The sequence below is a fragment of the Harpegnathos saltator genome, unplaced genomic scaffold (assembly GCF_003227715.2).
Source record: "Harpegnathos saltator strain DR-91 unplaced genomic scaffold, Hsal_v8.6 scaffold695, whole genome shotgun sequence".
In the NCBI taxonomy this organism is placed as follows: Eukaryota; Metazoa; Arthropoda; class Insecta; order Hymenoptera; family Formicidae; genus Harpegnathos; species Harpegnathos saltator.
Window position 1 is genome coordinate 327,388 of NW_020230532.1, and position 20,113 is coordinate 347,500.

Consider the following 20,113-nt stretch of genomic DNA (forward strand, 5'->3'; position numbering starts at 1 on the left):
GACGACGAGAGAAACGCCCGTTTTATCGCGTGGCCATGCGTGTGTCACGGTTGCGACGGTTCCTTCGGGTTCTTGAATTTAGTCGCGTAGGCACTTGTGTGTGATGATCGACCGTCACGGAGCGCACGAAACCGCGAACGAGAAAAAAACGAGACGACAGTCGGACGAACAAACACACAAATTCCGTGGTGGTTTTTTTACTGACGAGGACAACAGCAACAACAGCAGCAACAACGGCGGTGACGGCGGCGATGACGACGACGATGACGATGACGATGATGATGATTATTATTATTATTATAACGACGAAGACGACGAGACAACGGTGAGTGGAGTTTAGTGGCCCGGGCGCAGCGTTTTGATATCTCGTGTAGTGCCTACATAGCCGTGATGCATAAATTGGACTGCCTCGCTGAAAGAGCGGTGCAGCGGTGCAAGCCCCACAAAACCGAAACCAGTTTGATCGCGCTCGCCGCCGCGTCGCGCCCCAGTCCAATCCGATTCAACCGCTTACCTCTCTTCGCAGTATTCGCGGGCCCCGCCTTACGCCAGGGCCGTCGCGAGGGGCCCGATTCGCTCCTTCCACGCTTTTAACCGCTTTGACGATACGACGACGATGACGACGACGACGACGATGATGATGACGATGACGATGACGATGACGATGATATGGCGGCATGCGCGCGAGAAATTTCCGACTACCATATTTCGTATATTGTCTCCCTCTCCCTTTCCCTCCTGCTCTTCCACTTTTTCCACGCGGACGCGAAGACGCGTAGAAAAGGCCCTTAGATTAGCATCCGCACGTTTCGCTTACATGGATATGAGGAAGAGAGAGAGAGAGAGAGAGAGAGAGAGAGAGAGAGAGAGAGAAAGAGTGTGGTATCGTGTAAAAATTCTCGTCCCTTTTAAAGAAGCGCTCTCTCACCTGCATGGAGATGTCGAAGCTTTGTTAAATTTCTGTCATTTGTATCGTGTATATGCTGCGATTCCGATACTCGGAAACATTCGGCGAATTTTAGAGAACAATCGAACATGTCGAACAGGCTACGTCACGTCGACGCTAATTAACATGGTTAACCGATTATTGCTTCTACATGTTGCATCGATCTAGGTCATCGCCGCAGCTGAACCTTATGAGCGGCTAAAGGGAAGTCTGCCGCACGCTTTCCGTTGCGTCCTGCGAGGGGAATGTCAGAAAAATATATGGTGACGGCTACACTCAATTTCTCGGTGCAGCTTGAACAGCAAGAAAGAACGAAAGAGCCGTATGGTAGAGAAGTTTGAAAATATAATCTCCTATGTTTCTCTCTCTCTCTCTCTCTCTCTCTCTCTCTCTCTCTTTCTCTCAGAACCGTACAGTGTTTGTATTTCAGGTGCTCCCTTTATATCGATTCCGAATGTAACTGTCGGATATAGCGAGGTTACATGGACGACCGAAGTTGCGACGTTATCTTATAGCATGCCATTATGTAAAACTTTGTAAACCGTAACAATCCAATAAAGCTCCACAGTACATGTTCTATTTTTTCTATGTCTGCGGTAAACGAACGCGCTATCAAAACATTTCACGCGACTCCCGATCCCCAAGGACCCCGACGACCTGACGGAGAAAGAGGAAAAACTAGAGATTGATAGATAGATAGAGAGAGAGAGAGAGAGAGTGAGAGTGTGTGTAAAAGAAGCGTGCTTCTTTCTCTCGCAAGAGAACGAGGCAATGTCAAGGAACCTCGCATCTCGCTATGACGGAGAGCAAAATCGGGGATCGGAGAAGAGCGCGAGGAGCAGTTTTTGACAAAACTGCGGCAAACCGCCGGCGAGAGAAAGGGACAGCCGCGACGATCGCGCGCATGCCGCTACGTATCATCCCTCTCTTCAGCCGCGCGAATTTTGTACGGTGAATGTGGGCGCGTATATGCATGCATGCACTCGTGCACGTACACGCGCACGCACATTCATACGTACGTGCGCGTCTGTGACCTCGGCGATAAGTCCCGCGCTCGTGGCACGGAAGGCGGCCGGGCGGCGATCGGACGAACTACGGCCCTGCTTCAACCGTAAGCCACCCGTCTGGTCGGAGCACGCACCCGCGTCCCTCCGACGGCGCGTCGCGGCCTGACGAAGCGCGAACGAGTGAGAGACAGAGATAGAGAAAGAGAGACAGAGATAGATAGGGAAAGAAAGGAAGAGAGAGAGAGCGTGAACGCGTCGACTCGCCCTGCAGAAACCTGTTCGACTCGGAACTTTTCTACTTTCTTGGCGATTATTTTTATCTGCCGAGATCGCACGCAGGCAGGCAGGCAGGCAGGCAGGCAGGCAGGCAGGCAGGCAGGCAGGCAGGCAAGCAGGCAAGCAGGCAGGCAGGCAGGCAGGCAGGCAGGCAGGCAGGCAGGCAGGCAGGCAAGCAGGCAGGCAGGCAGGCAGGCAGGCAAGCAGGCAGGCAGGCAGGCAGGCAGCCAGCCAGCCAGCCAGCCAGCCAGCCAGCCAGCCAGCCAGCCAGCCAGCCAGGCAGCCAGGCAGCCAGCCAGCCAGCCAGCCAGCCAGCCAGCCAGCCAGCCAGCCAGCCAGCCAGCCAGCCAGCCAACCAGCTAGCCAGCCAGCCAGCCAGCCAGCCAGGCAGCCAGCCAGCCAGCCAGCCAGCCAGGCAGGCAGGCAGGCAGGCAGGCAAGCAGGCAAGCAGGCAGGCAGGCAGGCAGACAGGCAGGCAGGCAGGCAGCCAGTCAGCCAGCCAGCCAGCCAGCCAGTCAGCCAGCCAGGCAGGCAGGCAGGCACGCGTGCAGGCAGGTAGGCAGATAGGCAGACAGGCAGGCAGGCAGGCAGGCAGGCAGGCAGACAGGCAGGCAGGCAGCCAGTCAGCCAGCCAGCCAGCCAGTCAGCCAGCCAGGCAGGCAGGCAGACACGCAGGCAGGCACGCGTGCAGGCAGGTAGGCAGATAGGCAGATAGGCAGGCAGGCAGGCAGGCAGGCAGGCAGGTAGGCAGGCAGGCAGGCAGGCCGGCCGGCCGGCCGGCCGGCAGGCCGGCCGGGTGCTGCGGCGCGTCGCATCGCGCTGCGCCGCGCCTGCTCTGCCGGAAGCGGGCCATCCTGAAAACTATCAACGGTCAGACAGACGGTCGGGCGAGCGGCCGGCCGGCCGCACTCTCGCCGCAAAAATTCAATTCTCTCCTTCGAACAGCGTCGCTCGTACGTACATACGTATGTACATACGTTTCCCGTCTCCACGCTTCGCCCTCTCGCCCCTTTTTCCCGCGTTCCCTCTCTCGCTCAACCCTCTCCTCCTCGTCGTAGCGTAGTCTCGCGTTCCTTCGTCTTTGTCCTCCCTGTCTGTCTTGCTCGCGCTCGCACGTTCGTTCTTTTTCCCTCCTTCCCTCTCTCTCTCTCTCTCTCTCTCTCTCTCTCTCTCTCTCTCTCTGTCTCTCTCTCTCTCTCTCTCTCTGTCTCTCTCTCTCTCTCTCTCTCTTTCTCTGTCTCCCTCATTCGCGCACACAGTCTCTCTGCCTCTTCTCTCGCCCTCTGACTCGATTCCTCGCGTCGTCCTCGTCGCACCAATCGACCGTCTGCGCCGTGTAGACAATGCACTTTTTGCACGGTCCTCGCGCGCGCCATTGTCGTGGGAGGTTGAAATTTCAGCGACGCGCAACTCACGCCGGCGAATCTCCGTTTGTGTTTTCGGAGATTCGACGCCGCGTCGCGATGCGATGCGATGCGATGCGACGAGACGCGACGCGACAACGACGACGACGACGATGACGAGCTATTTGCGCGTATTTACGTATTCGCACGTGCGTTTCGCAATGCGCGCTCCATGTTGCGTTGGGCCCTCCGCGCGGAGACTGGGCCGTGCAACGTACACAGGCATCCTCTCGCATCGCGACGAGACTCTTCAGTGAGCGAAGCCGCGCGCGCGGAATTATGATAATAATGATCGTGACGGATTTATCCGTATTCGCGTCTGTTTCTCGAGAAAAGCAGACCTTAGAAAAAGTATTCTTTTATTTCCTCTCTCTCCCCCCTTTCTCTCTCTCTCTCTCTCTCCCTCCCCCTTTCAGACAAACAGGTTCTTTCGCCTCCTGCGGAAATTTGCCGGCTTCGAGCGCGTGGTTCGGCTAGATGAGATCCGGTCTTTGTTTTTCGTCCGATGAACGCGTCATGTCTCTGTTTCTGCGGTAAGGTTTCCAACGATTCCAAGGGACGGGAGCAAGAGGAAAAGGAAGAGGGGAGGGCGGGGATGGCGGGAAGGAGAAACCTTTTTTACTTTGTGTGAGAGCGTGTACATTGGAAAAGACGCGACGAAAATGAAATTATTATTCACAAAGAATCGTGGAGAGGCGAACGGATGCGTGTGGGTAGCGAGGCGCTCGTGCGAGAGCACGTGGGAAGGAAAATAAATATAAAAGGACGAGCGGAGTCTCTCTGTTGGACGCGCGGCCTGCTTTAGTGTGTGACTTTCAGCACGCTCGATGATTAATTTACGAATAAAAAGAAGCGCATTTCCAACTATTTTCCCGCCACGCGTCCTAAGTTCAGCGCAGCACACTTTACGCCAATCGATTCAATTGGATAATTTTCTTACGGAGCGTCGAACTTCGGGACCTAAGTTCTACATCTGCGTACGTTTTCTGTGCCGCGAAGAAAAATATATACGCGTTAAGCTGGATTTGCATGAGCCTCCTGCGCGTTCATCGTGAGAATAATCTTCGCAAATCATACATCCGGCTGCAATTCGTCAATTGATGCAAAATCGGAACGCGCGATGCTTCGCTCGATTTCCTGTTCTTTTGTCGCACTTGCGTATACACGATATACGCTACGTTATCTCTGCTCTCTACAATCATATAAATACTTGGATACTAATAGAGATTTATCCGCTCAAGATAAAGAAATAAGATGAAATAAAAATGTCTATGTTACACACACACACACACACACACACACACACACACACACTTGTCATGTTTATACGAGTCTTTTACATACACTCCCTCTCCCTCTTTCTCTCTCTCTCCCCCTCTTTCTCTCTCTCTCGGGAATCAAATCGGTCGTTACGGTTCATCTCGTTCCCTTTACTCTCTAAATTTTATATTCCGTGTCCGAGTTTATTCTGTACATTTTCTATCTGCTCTCGATGTACAATTTCCCGGAGAATGTACAATTACAGCAGCAATTCGGCAACGTATCGCGGTGTATCGCGAACAATGCGAGTCGGAGCGGATTTCAAGGTACCGATGACGAATACCGCCGACAGTGCGCGCGATACGGGATACGTCCACGTGAGCGGGTCTATTAGTAGAAGACGCGCGCACCCCAAGTGTGTGCGCGCGCGGAGGAGCAGCGTGCATCGAGCGATGCTCGGCACGGCAGCTGAGAGAGAACGGGCGACAATCGTCGGGGATTTTTCTTCGACGACGACAACGACGACGGCGATGACGACGGCGGCGACGACGACGACGACGACAATACTTAATGACCGCGTCGCGCAGGTTCGGTTTGTTTCCCACGTTAATATCGGCGACGATCCGCACATACACACATACGCACACACGCGGTGCGTTTCGTTGCGAGGAGGACGAACAGGCAGGCAGGCAGGCAGGCAGGCCGGCAAGCAAGAGTACGTACGTTCTGCAGCAGACAGTGAGGAAGATTTTTCTCAGGAGGGGCCCCCCCGAGCACGGCATAAACAGCGTGGCATTAACGGGGGCCGGACCCCCAGCGAGTTGTGCTGTCTCTTCTCTCTCCTTCATCGTGAAACTCGTTTGCGTGCGCTGAGAGAAATTCTCCCTTTTTCGCGGATAAATAGGGGTGAACCTGTATTGTGACAATAATACCACCGCCTGTGGAACAGCCGTGTACTTCCCCCTCTCCCCGGCCCTCCCGAACGGGATGAACGGGGGGAGAGGCGGAGAGGAGACAGGGGCGGTAGGAGGAGCGAAGGATCCTCGGGGGGTCGTTGGACCAGGGCGCTATGTAGATTATCATAATAATAGCCGCCTAAATGTTATCTCGTATTAAGTCATACTTTTGTTTTCCTCTTACGCTCTGGGAACCCTTACCTCACGGCGGCGCGGGGAAGTGCTTCTTTATTTCCGCGCGACGTACGCGGTAGAGAAGCATAGCCGGGGTATACGACGACACCCGGGTCGTGGGACGAGTCGAGAATCGTGCGTAGGGGAGGCCCGAGACGCGCGACGCAAAAAATCACCGGGTGGAATCGTAATTAGAATCCCGGCGATTCGATCGCTCCGCTCCGCTTGTGTGCAGCGACGGGTTTCCGTCGTCTTTTAGGTTAGCTCGCGGAGAGCGCGGGAATTTCGAAGCGCGTCGAGACGACGCGAGACCGTCCGAGTCGGAAACGTCCGATCGGAATGAGGAAGGAAAAAAGCGAGGATGCGAGGGCGTCGCATCCGGAAACAGATGTCTCGTATAGACACGTCTCATCGGAGCAGCTTCCTCAAGGAGATTCGTGTCGGGATTAATCACGCCTATTATTAGAGATCCTACGCTCGCGCCGTAATTTCCGAAAAGAGGATTGAAACGGAAGCTACGTTCGGAGCACACGACGATCGAGTGACTGACTTCTGGAGGACAGATGTCATTGGTAGGTCTAAAAGTGTGCACCAATCATGGGATTTGTTTTATACCGTTTTCAACCGGCTGCACTACTTTGCAGCCACCTCTCTTTTGCTCTCCTCTTTTGCTCTCCTCTTCAGCAAGCCTTCCCACTTGTACGTCTGTCTCTTTTCAAGTGACCCGAAAGTGTACACACTACACAACTTCGGCAATAGAGAACAAATCTCGATGATGATTTTTGCTGCACGATTGCACAATCGTGAGATTTTCCGCGCACAGTTGAAAAGAAAGACATCGCAGATAAGCAAAATGCGAATAAGCGAAGATATCTCATAGAAATATTCGAGCGGCTCTCCAAGTTCGGAGTTCACAAGTCTCGTTCCTGCCAATGCATCCTGCATCCTCCGCGTTAGAAAAACGCGCGTACCGGCCGACAGTTCGGCCTTTTCTACCGCTCGTTGCTCGTTGCGGCCAAATTATGCGACCGAATTGTCGATTGTTATTTATACAGCAACGAGCCGATACTTTTGATTGTCGTCGTCCTGTGGAAGGGAACACAGGCGCCCGGCGGCGCGGGTGAGTGGCCGATACACGTCGAAAGTTAACGTCAACGCGGCATACATTAGCCAGATGACGTCATAGCAATCGGGAAACTCGTGAAACGCGCCCTGCTCGACTGGGCGTGTTTACTCCGACGCGGTCGAGAGCTAGCGCGCGTTCGACGTAGGTGAGCGTGCAGGAGATTAGTTCTGTCTTTTAGGATCGAGATCCTACGTGATCCGTAATAAACAGTGGCAACACATGACGCAGATCTTCGTCGATTGATATCCGAGAGAAAAGGGGAAGGAAAGAGAAGCGAGGAGGAAAGTTGAGCGGAAGGAAGCCAAAGGCAAGCGTGGTACATGCCGAAGTTAACCAAGTGCTTATGAAGGTACTCATCGAGTGCCTCGAGCAGCGATAACACGCAGTAGGATCAAACGGCGGGCTCGTTTCGACCGTAAGAGTACACGTGTTCTCCTCGAAGATGGCTATCACTCGTCATAAGACGCCTGTTTTTCTTTGTTGCCTCTTGATGGGCGTTGTCGTGGTCGGCCAGTATGAGTGGCAAACCCGTGACGCCTTCGACGAGATCCGTATGAAAATGGATAAAGTGACTGAGGATAACTGCCAGATACAGCACATCGGGGATCTGTATCTGCCGGAGAACACGGTGTCGCACTTGCCCGAAATCAAGGACATCGATGTCAATCCTGTGTTTCCGAATCGCACTGCCCTGCTGCACCTCCAGAATATGGCCCTCAGCAGATCCTTCTTCTGGAGTTACATCCTGCAGTCGCGCTTCATCAGACCCGCGATCAACGACACTTACGATCCTGGCATGATGTACTATTTCCTATCTACAGTAGCTGACGTCTCTGCCAATCCTTACATCAACGCCTCAGCCATCTATTTTTCACCCAATATGTCCTACTCACCGTCCTACAGAGGCTTCTTCAACAAAACCATGCCTAAATTTGCACCGCGTACCTTTAGGGCAGATGACTTCAACGATCCTATACATCTGGAAAGAATATCTACCAGGAATACATTTACTGTACAGGATCTTGGCGCGTTTCCTGCTACTAGATTCAGCAGTGATTATAGTAGTGATTTTTATCGCATAAATGAATGGTAAGTGAGAATATTCCTTTATCAGCAGAAATTTATATCTTAAACTTCTAAGTTTTGAATAAGGCTCTGATTGACTGATTATCTCATAGCAGTTCTTATGTTTTTATTATTTCTATTATTTCTTTTCACAGGTACAAAAAATGGCTGCCTGATAATGTCGCAAATAGACATGATACTAAAACAACTTATCAGGTTGAAATTCGATATGCCAACAATACGAATGAAACATTCACCTTCCATGGACCACGCGGTAATGAGAGAATGAGAGAACTAAAAACAATAGAAGTGAATTTTAGATGGTATCTGTTTTTTATTACAATTTATCTTTCAGGTGCTGATGAAAATCCTGGGCCTGTGAAATGGACTAGACCTTACTTCGACTGTGGTCGATCCAATCGTTGGATAGTTGCTGCAGTAGTGCCTATAGCAGACATCTACCCACGGCACACAGGCTTCAGACATATTGAATACCCAACGTAAGTTTTTATCGCGATATAATAAACACATTTAGATCTTAGAACAGCCCATGTCTGTTTCTTTAAGTTTCTCTCTTTCCCATAATATTGGTGTATAAATTTGATTTATATTGGTATAACATGTACATATATATATATATATATATAATTGTTACAGGTACACTGCTATCTCAGTGTTGGAAATGGACTTTGACAGGATAGATATAAATCAGTGTCCCAAGGGTAGAGGAAACAGCGGTCCCAATAGATTTGCCAATACTGCAAGATGCAAGAAGGAAACTACAGAGGTAATTTGCAACGTCATAATATATTAAATTAAGTTATTTTCGTTAATTAATAATCGATACTCATTATCTCGCTGTATACACAGTGCGAACCAATACACGGCTGGGGCTTCAGAAGAGGAGGATATCAATGCAGATGTAAACCCGGTTACAGACTGCCAACTGTCGTACGACGACCGTTCCTTGGAGAGATAGTGGAGAGAGCTACGCAAGAACAATACTATAATGGTTTCGATTGCTCGCGCATCGGCTGTACGCACATTCCTTTCCTCTTCTTTGACTCAAACTTTTGGCTATTGTTCGACATAAAGCGCTCTAATGAGAATTTTATTCCACAGGGATTCATAAGATGCCGGTACAATGGGATAAAGCGGAGCCTTATGTCAGAGAAAAGTATCTCGAGCAGTATCCTCACTACAGGAATTATTCGACCGGTCTGGCCGCGTTGCACGACAAAAAGATCAATATCAAACAAGCCATCGATTTTATTCTACACATGGACGAACACCGCTGCAAGAAGTAAGTGCGACGGTCACGTCGCGTGTGTCCTGATTAAACGTAAACGGTATTCTCGAATCTCTTTTCTAGGTACGCGCCGCAGGACTTGGAGTTACGCGGCGACATTAGCTTCGGCGCGGAGGAGTTCTTCGAAAATGAGGCCAAGATGGCGACGAGATTAGCGAACTTCATCAGCGCGTTCCTGCAAGTGTCCGATCCTCTGGAGGTTTACTCCGGCAAGAGGCTGGCCGATAAGCCGCTCACGGAAGATCAAATGTTCGGGGAGACATTGGCTCTGGTTATGGGCGACACGAAGATATGGTCAGCCGGGACTTTCTGGGACCGCAACAAATTTACCAACCGAACGTTCTTCGCTCCCTACGCCTACAAAAAGGAACTAAACACGCGCAAATTTAAACTCGAGGACTTGGCGAGACTCAACAATACAGGTGAGGAGCGAGACTCTGTTCTTGTAGAAAACAAATCGAGTTTAAAATACGATTAATTCTCGTGGAATGAATCGCGAAAGTTTTGTGGCATATGGTAAGTTCGTTGTTATTCGCTTTGTTACAGACGAGGTGTACACGAAGAAGGATTACTTCCAGACACTGAAGCAGCGTTGGGCGACGAACTTCGACCAGTTGGAGAAGTATTACATGAAGATCAAGATCCGATACAACGAGACCGGGGAATATATGAAAAAGTTCGAGCACTATCCGAATTTCTACAGGTAAGGAATATAGCGCGCCTCGCGGAACGATTGTTTATCGCAAAATTTACGCGCTCCCGACGACTGCGCTTTATTGATGCTTCCGACGATAAAGCACAGCGGAGCATTAAAGTATAAAAGGATTATGTTCCGGAGGCTGGGGGGGAATCTGATCTCTAAAGTACGATTTATTCTAATGTGTGGGAACGCACATTGGACCATCCGTGTAGGGCAGCAAACCTGGACCATGGACACTGGACAACTCCGTACTTCGATTGTAACGGCGAGTTGAAGAAGTGGGTAATTACCTATGCATCCCCGTTTTTCGGCTGGGACAGCTTGAAGGAGAAACTGGAATTCAAGTAAGTGTTTCCCGCCGTCCGTGTGCGATCGCACGATGCGGCGTCGGGGGTTGTGTCTCTGCGTGCGTATATACGCGCGCGCGCGTGTGTGTGTGTGTCGGAGAAATTCGGTGTGAGAGACACGCTATAACGAAGAACCAGTTTCGCAATAAAAAAAAAGGGGGGGGGAGACGAGGAAGATCATATTTAACATTAAGACACTTACAGGGGTGTCGTAGCTGTTACCATGAACTTGCTCCAGGTAGACATAAACCAATGTGATGATAAATTTTACCGACCAAACGCATTCAAGGGTACGCACAAGTGCGACAAAAAGACGTCATATGTAAGTCGACGTTATTCCATTGTACTGTTAATAGACGATCGTTTGTCGGAGATGTCTGTTATGTAAAATATAATAATATAATAATATATCGATACGCTGTTGCGCAATAACGATGTTCATTGCAATTTCACCGTGCATAAACACCGTCTACGAATGGTGCACTTTTTGTAGTTTTTAACTCTAGTCTTATGTACGCAGTGTGTACCTATTCTTGGAAGAGGATTCGACACAGGTGGATACAAATGCGAGTGTAAACAGGGCTTTGAGTACCCATTCGAGGATCTCATTACGTACTATGACGGACAATTGGTGGAGGCCGAATTTGGTAACATTATTGATAACAATGCGACGAGGTAATTGAAGCACCTTCTGTTTATTTTTCAAATGATAAAATTATCGTTGGATCCTTACGAGCTTATCACAGAGGTATCAATGTGACTTATATCTCATGATGTGGCAAACGTGATTTATGGATTTTACATACTATTTTAGGTACGATATGTTCAAGTGTCGATTAGCGGGTGCTTCGTCGATTCAAGCCAGTTGGGTTCTACTGTTATCAATCATGATAATATTTTTCCCTCTTCAAAGAAGATGAATGCGGGGTGACTTTAGTAATTTGTAAGGCAAAGTATCGATAGTCGTATTTCTATACTAGCAACTATAACTTTTGCCGTCCTTCATACCGTCCATTACAAGCACAAGATATAGCGTCTTGAAGAAATGAATAAAAAGAGTCATACGAATTGGATTATTCAGTAAAGTTTCCTGCATGTGACGATGAGTGTACATAAAATAATAAGTTCAGAATTTTTTTATAACTTTATATATTACATATGTAATTTATACTGAGCTTGACTTGTGCTATAAACACAATTGTATAAGTACCTTTTTGAAATTTTACCATGATACAGCATTGAGAGAATGAGATTAATATATTCGTCTTTTTTCTCGTTCGACCGTAATTATAATTATATTAATGACATTATATATGAAGATCTGATAGTTGTACAATTGATGCTCTAATCCGTCCTATAATAGATTGTATTATTGGGTTGGCAACCAAGTGATTGCGGATTTTAAATAAGAATGAAAAATCAAAATTTTAAATTTGCTTTTTAAAATTTTTTTCAATGCATGTATGCGATACATTGAGCTTCTCTGCAATATCACGTGTTGTGCTATGACGATCTGAATCGATAATGGCCTTGATATGGGTCTCATCGACTTCAACTGGACGGCCAGATCGTTGAGCATTTTTCAATGAAAAATCACCAGAACGAAATCTGGCAAACCAATTTTGACACTGCCTTTCTTTCAAGGCTTCATTCCCATATACAGCACATAACTTCTTGTGTGCTTGCGATGCGTTCTTGCCTTTTCGGAAATAATACAATAAAATATGTCTGAAGTGCACGTCTTGCTCTTCCATTTTTAAATTGGGATAAAAACAAAACTAAAGAACTAATCGATATAATTTTTGTACTAAATGAAAGGTAGAAGTCCAAACAATAAGAAAAAAATATAGATTAGGTACTTTGAATACGTTAACGAAACAAAAGAAAGTTAAAATCCATCTGTCGACAAAATCCGCAATCACTTAGTTGCCAACCCAATAGTTTGATCTTCTTTTTTTACTTGCAACCCATGTAATATATAAGTAGATTACGTTCTATAGAAATATAAATTTTTATTTGTTATCCATTTACTTAAATCTTCTTAGATATTTATAAAATAATAATTTTTTTATATAAAGCTACATTTTTAGAATATAAAGTAGCATGTTAATACATATGCCTGTATTAAAACAAGATTTAAAAATATTTAGTAAGACTTGGACAATACAGTCAGTGCCTTTATATGTACATATATACAATTATAAACAATTTACATATATGTCGATTTTTAAAAGCAATCCAAAGGCAATATTGTTTGCAGAGAAAGTACAATATACACAAGACTCGTATTACATGCGTTTATAATATGTGTATGTTATTCCAGGAATGTGTATAAATACAATTTTTAGCCATTTGTATAAATTTTAGTATTTTCTGTAACTTAGATTTATTATAAATATCGACTCGAAACGAAATATGAGATATTGCATTCCCTCTGATTTATAAAATGGTCATGAATTGTATGTTATATATCGATGATATAGGTATATTTTTATTATTATCATTTTCATATTGGATAATTTTCATATTGGAATTTAATAATATAATATTCTTTGTATCAAAATATTTTGTATCTTTTATATGAAATAAAAATGTTTTATGAGTTTATATGTGAAAGCTACCACATATATCAATTACTGTTAATTACTGTTAATTACTGTTAATTACTGAAATATTTGACATTTCTTTTAATAACTTTTTTCAAAAGAGAAATACCTTTACATTAATCTTAGAAGTCAATAGAAAAACAAAGTTGATTGTAACATATTTATATTTATTATTCATCAAGAAACAAATTGTATGTTGTATATGTAACAAGTGATCCAATTTATATAACATGATTTGCTATTAATATAAAATTTAAATTACTTTGGCAAACAAATTTCATCTATTTTTTGGCCTACTGCTGTTCCTTGCCGAGATAATGATAATTTATAAATCTACAACCTTGCGTAATTTGTGCACCCTCATTGACAAAGTGGCAGGCGAATAGAAGCATGTTGCGTGGCTGCACTCTGATTGCAAATCTCATAAACATTGCTGAGTATAAGCATAAGGCTGAAAAAGATTAGCATAGAGTCCTGAAAATTGACACTATAAGTAGCAGATATAATAACATTTTCTAAGAGCCGGTCTGATTCTCATAGCTTTCTATAAGTCTCGTGATAAAATAGAAAGTAAATATTCATAGCTGATACTTGTGTACGCTACAATAAAATTATTGCAGATAAAATTAGTGTAACAAATTCAAAATAACTATACAATATAACAAAAATATCATTTGCAAATATTTCATTCCATATTTACTGCTTCTCTAAAAATCATTCAATTTGTACATGTACCAGATAAACTATGTAGCTGTGATAACTGTGTCTAAAGCTATAACAAAAAAAATCATGTTTACAGCAACAAGGGAAAGGAACACAACTATATTTACACCTCAGTTTATAAGGCAAACCTTGAAAGTGACGAACGAAGAGAGTGATAGATAAATTAGATGAATAGAAAGCACTGTAAGCCGAAATCCTCGAGAGAATATCGAGAAACACGGTACGCGGCAAGGTTCACTGAACTAACCAAAGGTCATTTTACCGCTGATGAACTTGGGGTCTCTGCGGATATCGGAGATAGCAGCGATAGGTATTGCCCAATTAGCAACTGGTCCCCAAAAGTGCGTGCTGAAAACAGAGCATCGTTCATACTACGAGCACGATATAAACATGACAGTGCGAGAATCGTTAGCGAAACGTCACTGTGAGTGAACTAAATAACAAACGAACGTAAGCAGTACTCGCCTCATAAAGTAATCGCGAGTTTCCTTGCTCCTGAGAATCTTCATTATGCGATTCATCCTGAAGGTTGTCGTAAAAGAGCGACGGGGAGAGAAAAGATCACGTGTCGACCGCGTATAAATTCAATGTAGAACCCCGGTTGGAACGGAATCGACGCACGAGTGGAAGGACGAGTGGAAGAGAAAGGGAGTCTCACTGACGAACTCTGACCGATGCCTGGGTCCTGCGGATCGCTGCTCGACGCTAAGTGGAACCTAAACAATTACCATACAGTTGCATAACGCGAACCACCGAATGCGATGGAACGTTGCGTATACGGAGAATGTATAAAATTCTTGAGCGTTTATACCCACGCGCACTGCAACGCATACGGCGGGACACAGCACGACCTGATGCGGTTGTGACCGATCGAGTAGACTCGTGCTCTTTTCAGTCGCCGAACCGCCAAAACCGAAATAAAACGCGCGAGAGCAGCGTTTTTATGAATGCAAACTTAGAGAAGATGAAAATGATAAGGCGAATTCAGTAACATTCGATACTGTCGATGCAAAGTTATTATTTCATAAGTAAATAAATTAAGATCGACTCATTAATTAAATATTTCATATTGGCATATTTAAAGAGAGAATCTTTAGTTGTTTTATAAATATATTTTGGAATGTAAAATCTACGAATCGAGATTCTAGCAGGACCCAACGACCAGGATGGATGTATTGTTTTATAAGTAGCAAGTAGCGAGTAGCAAGAGTCAACAGCAAGTCAGACGGATCTTTGTTTTACGATAATCCGACACATGTTCCATTTTAATTTACTTCTCTCCCGCCTCCCCCTCTCGAAAACCTCTTACTTTTAATTGTAGAAAAGTTGCTTCAGACCAAAATTGTCACGAATGCGAGAGAGCGATAATTGTAAAATTGATGTAATATTATTGTTAATTGGTGTTACACCGAATATATATATTTACAAATATTAAACATTTTAAAAACGAACAAATTTCTTCTTTTCCTTTTTGCTGAGAGGAGCGGAACACGGGAATAGTCAGCTGTGAATTTAACTTTTCACCATTATCGATATTTCAAATATCGATACATAAAGGAAGCGCGTATTTGTACGAAAAATTTAAAATATATATCCTATAGGAACTGTGATTTTTCTATTCATTTGTTAACAAATGTCGCCTGACGATTTCTTTATCCTTTATGAAGAATCACAGCCGAAAGGATGTTTAATTTCAACATTGAGTAGCTTATTGAAGGATTGCGCTGCAATCTGCAAGTGCAAATTGAAGGAAATTAAAGGAAATTTGAGAAACATACCAAGGGTAACGTTCTTTTTTTTTCATATCGATACTACATATTATACAAGATTTATAGTTATGCACGTGAAACGGTACTGTTCATGCTGTAAAAATCTACGTGTTACAGTACAACAGTCGTGTATAGCGAGGCACAATCTTTTACGATGCATGAACATTCATTCGTCCTCTACACATAAATTTCTGCACGATACGTAGAATATTCGTGCAACTTCGATCTCGTCATTTGCTCTTCGTGTATTCTCTTTATCGATGTAATTTTCATATATATATATATATATATATATAACCACATGTATATAAAATAAATTACGCGATGGGTGTGCTAAAAAGTTCATAATTTATTAATACCACACAGGTCAGGTATCTATTCGAATATTTCGCATAGACAGTAACAAATTTATATACGGCTACCTTCTAATATCTTACAAACTCCTATATTTATTTTTACAATAAAAACAAAGAGATTACTAGATCTTTTGTCAGTACTTACGTTTACAGTTACCTTCACACATTAGATTCACATATCTCATAGCAATTTTAGTTCGATAAAATCGTAGTCAGAATATACCAGATATCTAACGTACTTTATATAATCGCAAATATAAAGAAAGTAAATAGCCACGTTTTTCCATTCGCGCAGCGCAATATTATGTTAAATAACTACAACGGTAATTTTCATCTCACGCTTGCTGCAATTGGACACGCACATACATACACATGCACACACATACGCATACACACACACATACACCCACACACACACACACACACATACGCCTATTTGTAAACATATCATTTCATTCCTTTTTCTTTTTTCTTATTTGCAGCAAGACTAGTCGCGCCGTGAAATATTTAGTTAAACATTAAGTGTCTAATTAGTCGCGATTAATGTAGCCACGGGTGCCGATTATCACTGACGCTACCACTTATGTGTTACGGGAGTACATACGAAAGTATAGCGTGCGGTATAAGAGAACAGCCACTTAGTGAGTACTCATCCTTTCCTCCTCGTCCTCTTTCGCGTTAACGTAAAAGTACAGTTGTTAAAAGATTCTATTTCTTTCGTTGACCACGCATTAAAGCTAACGATAAACATAAATATATAGGCTTTTTACTTTTTATATAGTACATATACATGATTAATTCAAATAGTACACACACACACACACACACACACTGCTCTCCCTCCCTCTCTTTCTCTCTCTCTTTCTCTCCCTCTCTTTCTACTTTCAATAAACAAATAATGTAACGACTATTAAATAGTGTACTCTGCAACCGATTATTCGATTAGACGCTAGTGTAATTCGTAGGCATATTGCCGATTGTACTTTAGCACGACTTTACGTTAAGAACAAATTAGTAAGGCACTGGACAATCTACTGAGACATGTCGAGTTCTTCGACGTGTACTTCGACATAGAAAACCGATAATTGGAAGACAATTTCGTACGGCAGCCAAACAAGAGGACATTTTCGGAAAAAATAAAAGAAAAAAAAAATAGCTGTCTCTGCGCTGTTTCAGCATAATCAACGCACTCGGAGAAAGGCACTCTGTTATTGTTACACGTTACTGTCGTTACAAAGAAACGTTAGATCGAGCTCTCGGGGGACTTGGAATACAGACACCAGGCGGTCACCAAACTGTGTTCGCGATCGAAACTCACTTTCGACGATACGAATAATAAATGGTTAAACTCGTTCATACAGCGATATATATACATCAGTTCCTCGCTAATGTTACGGCTTTTACTGTAAGGACGTTAGTTACAAGTGATGGCAACTTTGCTACGATATCGAGTTACAACGAAACTACACGACTGTCCACGAGTGTCGTTACTTCCCTCCGCTTTGTCACGTCGATTTCGCCTCGACGAACTTCGTATTGTACAACGAAAAAAGCTGTGCTTTCTCTCACTTTTCGGATCATGGTCGTTGGACAATGACAATTTCTCCAAGATGTATCGACAAATACACGATAAAACTGGCGATATAAAAGACGGCGCACGAGTAACAATGTATACAATGCGTGAATAAATTCATAATGCTTCTTAGGAATTAAGGATTAAGAAGGTATTAAAGAGACGTTTAGACGGTTAAAAGCTGGATTAAAATACGCAATGAACACATTACATCCATTCGAAAATTCTATACATTAATAAAATTAATATTTTAATAATTATTATTTATAATATTCTTCTCGTAGAATTTGATATAAAAGACGATGTTAAATAGAACTGGTATCTTTAAAAGCCACATTACTCTAATTACCTGCAATATCACAGTACTTGCTGTAACATACTAAACGTGCACTTTCCGATACGAAAGCCAATAAAAACGAATGAAAATGCCAAGCAAGATATCTCTTTTTTTTTCATCTTTTTTTCTTTTAATTAAACATGCTCTATTGAAAATATATTGCCTAGCCATTAATCATTTTCTTCCATCTCTTTCGCTCGCTCTCTCTCTCTCTCTCTCTCTCTCTCTCTCTCTCTCTCTCTCTCCCTCTCTCTCTTTCGTTCATGTCGATACATTACAAATTAATTAAACATCGGCAAAGAAAAGAAAAAAGAAAGAAAAAATAAACTCATATCATACAGTTGACGCTGTTTACTCTTTAATCGTGCACCGAGTAGAATAGAAGACGACGAAGTTACACGCGCGAGCTATATATGTTATATAAAAAAAAAAAAAAAAAAAAAGTAAACGTTAAAAAATGCGCCGTGCGTCCAAGAGTTGACGTGACAGAGATTATTTTCGTTCACACTGTATACTTTCACATTGCGTATGTCGTTGTAAAAAGAAAATGCCCATCTGCTTCCTAAATATGCCTCTTACATGCGCGTGCGTAATTTTCCTCGCGTCCCTCCCGACAGACAGATCTCGTCGTAGAAAAGAAAAATATTCGACGAATGGTACAGTACATTATACGGTAAAAAGTCGTCCGATAGAAAAATATATTCGCTACAATTAATTCACAACGAATTAGGGACTTGTGTCTCTCGCAGTTTTCGCGCACCGGAGAATACGTGGACAAACGCACCGGCGCGACTCGCGGCGATGCGACGGCCACGCAAAGTACAAACACTCAGAGATTATTTTTCTTTTTTCTTTCTTTCGTTTTTAGATATTTACACGCGATTCCCAGAGTGTGGAAAAGTCAAGGCGCGATTGCTTTTGATATGAACAAGGCTCTCGTACGAGCTCAAGGCACCGCGGTGACGCCTAATGTCATACGTAGACGGGGCCTTGATTGTCATTATCGTCCAAGCTTATCCGGCCTGGATACGAGGGGCCGCCGCCGTCGTCAAAGAAGCGTCTGAACGTGAATTCGAAGAAGCCGTGAAACGGCTTGCCGTTATCCAACAGCTCGTCCGACTTATTGGAGTCGGACGACTCGGAGTTACGCAGCTTGTCGGGGTCCACGGGGTCGAAGTTACTCGTGTCGGTAGGATACTGTATTCGGGGTATGTGCGGGGCTACTTGACGACGCAGACCCTTCTCGAAATCAATATTCGCGAAAAACGGGTGACTCTTGACCTCATCCGCGTTCTTACCTAACCGACGATCTGCGCCCACGCAAAGCTTCAATATTAGATCCATACCTTCCGGCGATAGATTAGCCTGCTTCGGGATGTGAAGCGTTGTTTCCCAATTAATAACCTGCGGACATGAGCGAGATGTTTGTAACGTGGAATATTTTCCTTCGTAACACGACATATTAGGATCGTTAAGTAGCAGTTTAGGATCTAAACGCGTCTAGACAATAATATCAATGAACAGAACTTTCTGGCTTTGTAAGTATTCAGGAGCATCAACGTGTTATCGTTTGGATCTATCGTACTGTAAGATCCGTGTACAAACTCTTACAAGGCCCATCGTTTAATTTGTTATCGGTACAGTTTTTTTTTCCAAATGTATCACGATGGTTTAAAATACTGCAACGTCTTTAAGATTAGTCGCGACGAGACAGACAACTATTGCATATGGCAATTTTGCTTTTAACGAGAGGTACGTAATGTCCATTGTTGCCTCAATTACTGAACAACCGAGCGCCATACAGGGTGCACAGACTACTCGTTCTTATGAAAGAGATTTGAAGATAAGATATAAAAAAATCAGCTGCGTTTCGTTTCGGCTTTTCACAGGCATGCCATCTTCGTCTAATTTTCCCCGATAAGAACAAAGTTGTGATAAAGATCAAACGCCTGAATGGCCTGATAGGCTAATCTCTTGAGATATAGTCTTCTCTAGTGGAGCGCTCACAGTCCGCGCATACGAGTGTCTACGGATGCACGTACCTTGTATTGAGTTTCAGCGGGCGTATTGGCAAGAAACGGTGGAGAACCAACTAACATTTCGTACAAGATCACTCCCACACTCCACCAGTCGCACAATTGCGTGTATCCCGTGCGCTGTAAGACTTCCGGAGCGATATA

General features: G+C 44.3%; 4 protein-coding genes across 5 annotated transcripts in view; 2 read left to right on the top strand and 2 right to left on the bottom strand.

Moving 5' to 3' along the window:
• The first annotated feature begins 2 nt into the window (after positions 1 to 2).
• On the top strand, positions 3 to 1,525 carry LOC105192136 (trigger factor-like). Its single transcript, XM_025305434.1, has 3 exons — positions 3 to 325; positions 1,115 to 1,273; positions 1,377 to 1,525. The coding sequence occupies exons 1-2, from the start codon at positions 104 to 106 to the stop codon at positions 1,211 to 1,213; spliced, it is 321 nt and encodes a 106-aa protein (XP_025161219.1). The 5' UTR covers positions 3 to 103; the 3' UTR covers positions 1,214 to 1,273; positions 1,377 to 1,525.
• A 5,222-nt stretch (positions 1,526 to 6,747) lies between these two features.
• On the top strand, positions 6,748 to 12,006 carry LOC105192137 (uncharacterized). The gene is made up of 12 exons (XM_011156052.3): positions 6,748 to 8,237; positions 8,369 to 8,487; positions 8,569 to 8,713; positions 8,871 to 9,000; positions 9,084 to 9,249; positions 9,336 to 9,516; positions 9,586 to 9,944; positions 10,069 to 10,225; positions 10,435 to 10,566; positions 10,774 to 10,891; positions 11,090 to 11,244; positions 11,384 to 12,006. Exons 1-12 carry the CDS (start codon positions 7,591 to 7,593, stop codon positions 11,487 to 11,489), a joined length of 2,415 nt encoding a protein of 804 aa, XP_011154354.1. The 5' UTR covers positions 6,748 to 7,590; the 3' UTR covers positions 11,490 to 12,006.
• A 1,431-nt stretch (positions 12,007 to 13,437) lies between these two features.
• Mpc1 (mitochondrial pyruvate carrier) lies at positions 13,438 to 14,798 on the bottom strand. 2 transcript variants are annotated; one of them, XM_011156054.3, is made up of 4 exons: positions 14,714 to 14,798; positions 14,364 to 14,614; positions 14,146 to 14,246; positions 13,438 to 13,626 (listed from the first exon to the last, which is right to left on the bottom strand). In XM_011156054.3, exons 2-4 carry the CDS (start codon positions 14,417 to 14,419, stop codon positions 13,469 to 13,471), a joined length of 315 nt encoding a protein of 104 aa, XP_011154356.1. In that variant the 5' UTR covers positions 14,420 to 14,614; positions 14,714 to 14,798; the 3' UTR covers positions 13,438 to 13,468. The 2 variants fall into 2 exon arrangements, with proteins under 2 accessions (XP_011154356.1, XP_011154358.1); XM_011156056.3 differs by lacking the exon at positions 14,714 to 14,798 and having other exon boundaries at positions 14,161 to 14,246; positions 14,364 to 14,697.
• An 875-nt stretch (positions 14,799 to 15,673) lies between these two features.
• Positions 15,674 to 20,113, bottom strand: part of wts (serine/threonine-protein kinase warts) — a 9,737-nt gene continuing 5,297 nt past the window's right edge. Inside the window, exons 6-7 of the mRNA XM_025305425.1 lie at positions 19,976 to 20,113; positions 15,674 to 19,337 (exon numbers count right to left, since the gene is read on the bottom strand). The exon at positions 19,976 to 20,113 is cut by the window's right edge and continues 140 nt beyond it. Of these exons, the coding sequence (XP_025161210.1) occupies positions 18,906 to 19,337; positions 19,976 to 20,113 (570 nt within the window). The 3' untranslated portion in view covers positions 15,674 to 18,905. The remainder of the gene's footprint in view (positions 19,338 to 19,975) is intronic.

Coding starts and splice junctions, on each gene's coding strand:
- LOC105192136 (XM_025305434.1), top strand. CDS start 104: ATGATCGACCGTCACGGAGCGCACGAAACCGCGAACGAGAAAAAAACG. Junction 326..1,114: donor ACGAAGACGACGAGACAACG/GTGAGTGGAGTT, acceptor GCATCGATCTAG/GTCATCGCCGCAGCTGAACC.
- LOC105192137 (XM_011156052.3), top strand. CDS start 7,591: ATGGCTATCACTCGTCATAAGACGCCTGTTTTTCTTTGTTGCCTCTTG. Junction 8,488..8,568: donor CACCTTCCATGGACCACGCG/GTAATGAGAGAA, acceptor TTTATCTTTCAG/GTGCTGATGAAAATCCTGGG. Junction 10,567..10,773: donor AAGGAGAAACTGGAATTCAA/GTAAGTGTTTCC, acceptor AGACACTTACAG/GGGTGTCGTAGCTGTTACCA.
- Mpc1 (XM_011156054.3), bottom strand. CDS start 14,419: ATGAATCGCATAATGAAGATTCTCAGGAGCAAGGAAACTCGCGATTAC. Junction 14,247..14,363: donor ACTCGCGATTACTTTATGAG/GCGAGTACTGCT, acceptor CTCTGTTTTCAG/CACGCACTTTTGGGGACCAG. Junction 13,627..14,145: donor CAGCGGTAAAATGACCTTTG/GTTAGTTCAGTG, acceptor AATCTTTTTCAG/CCTTATGCTTATACTCAGCA.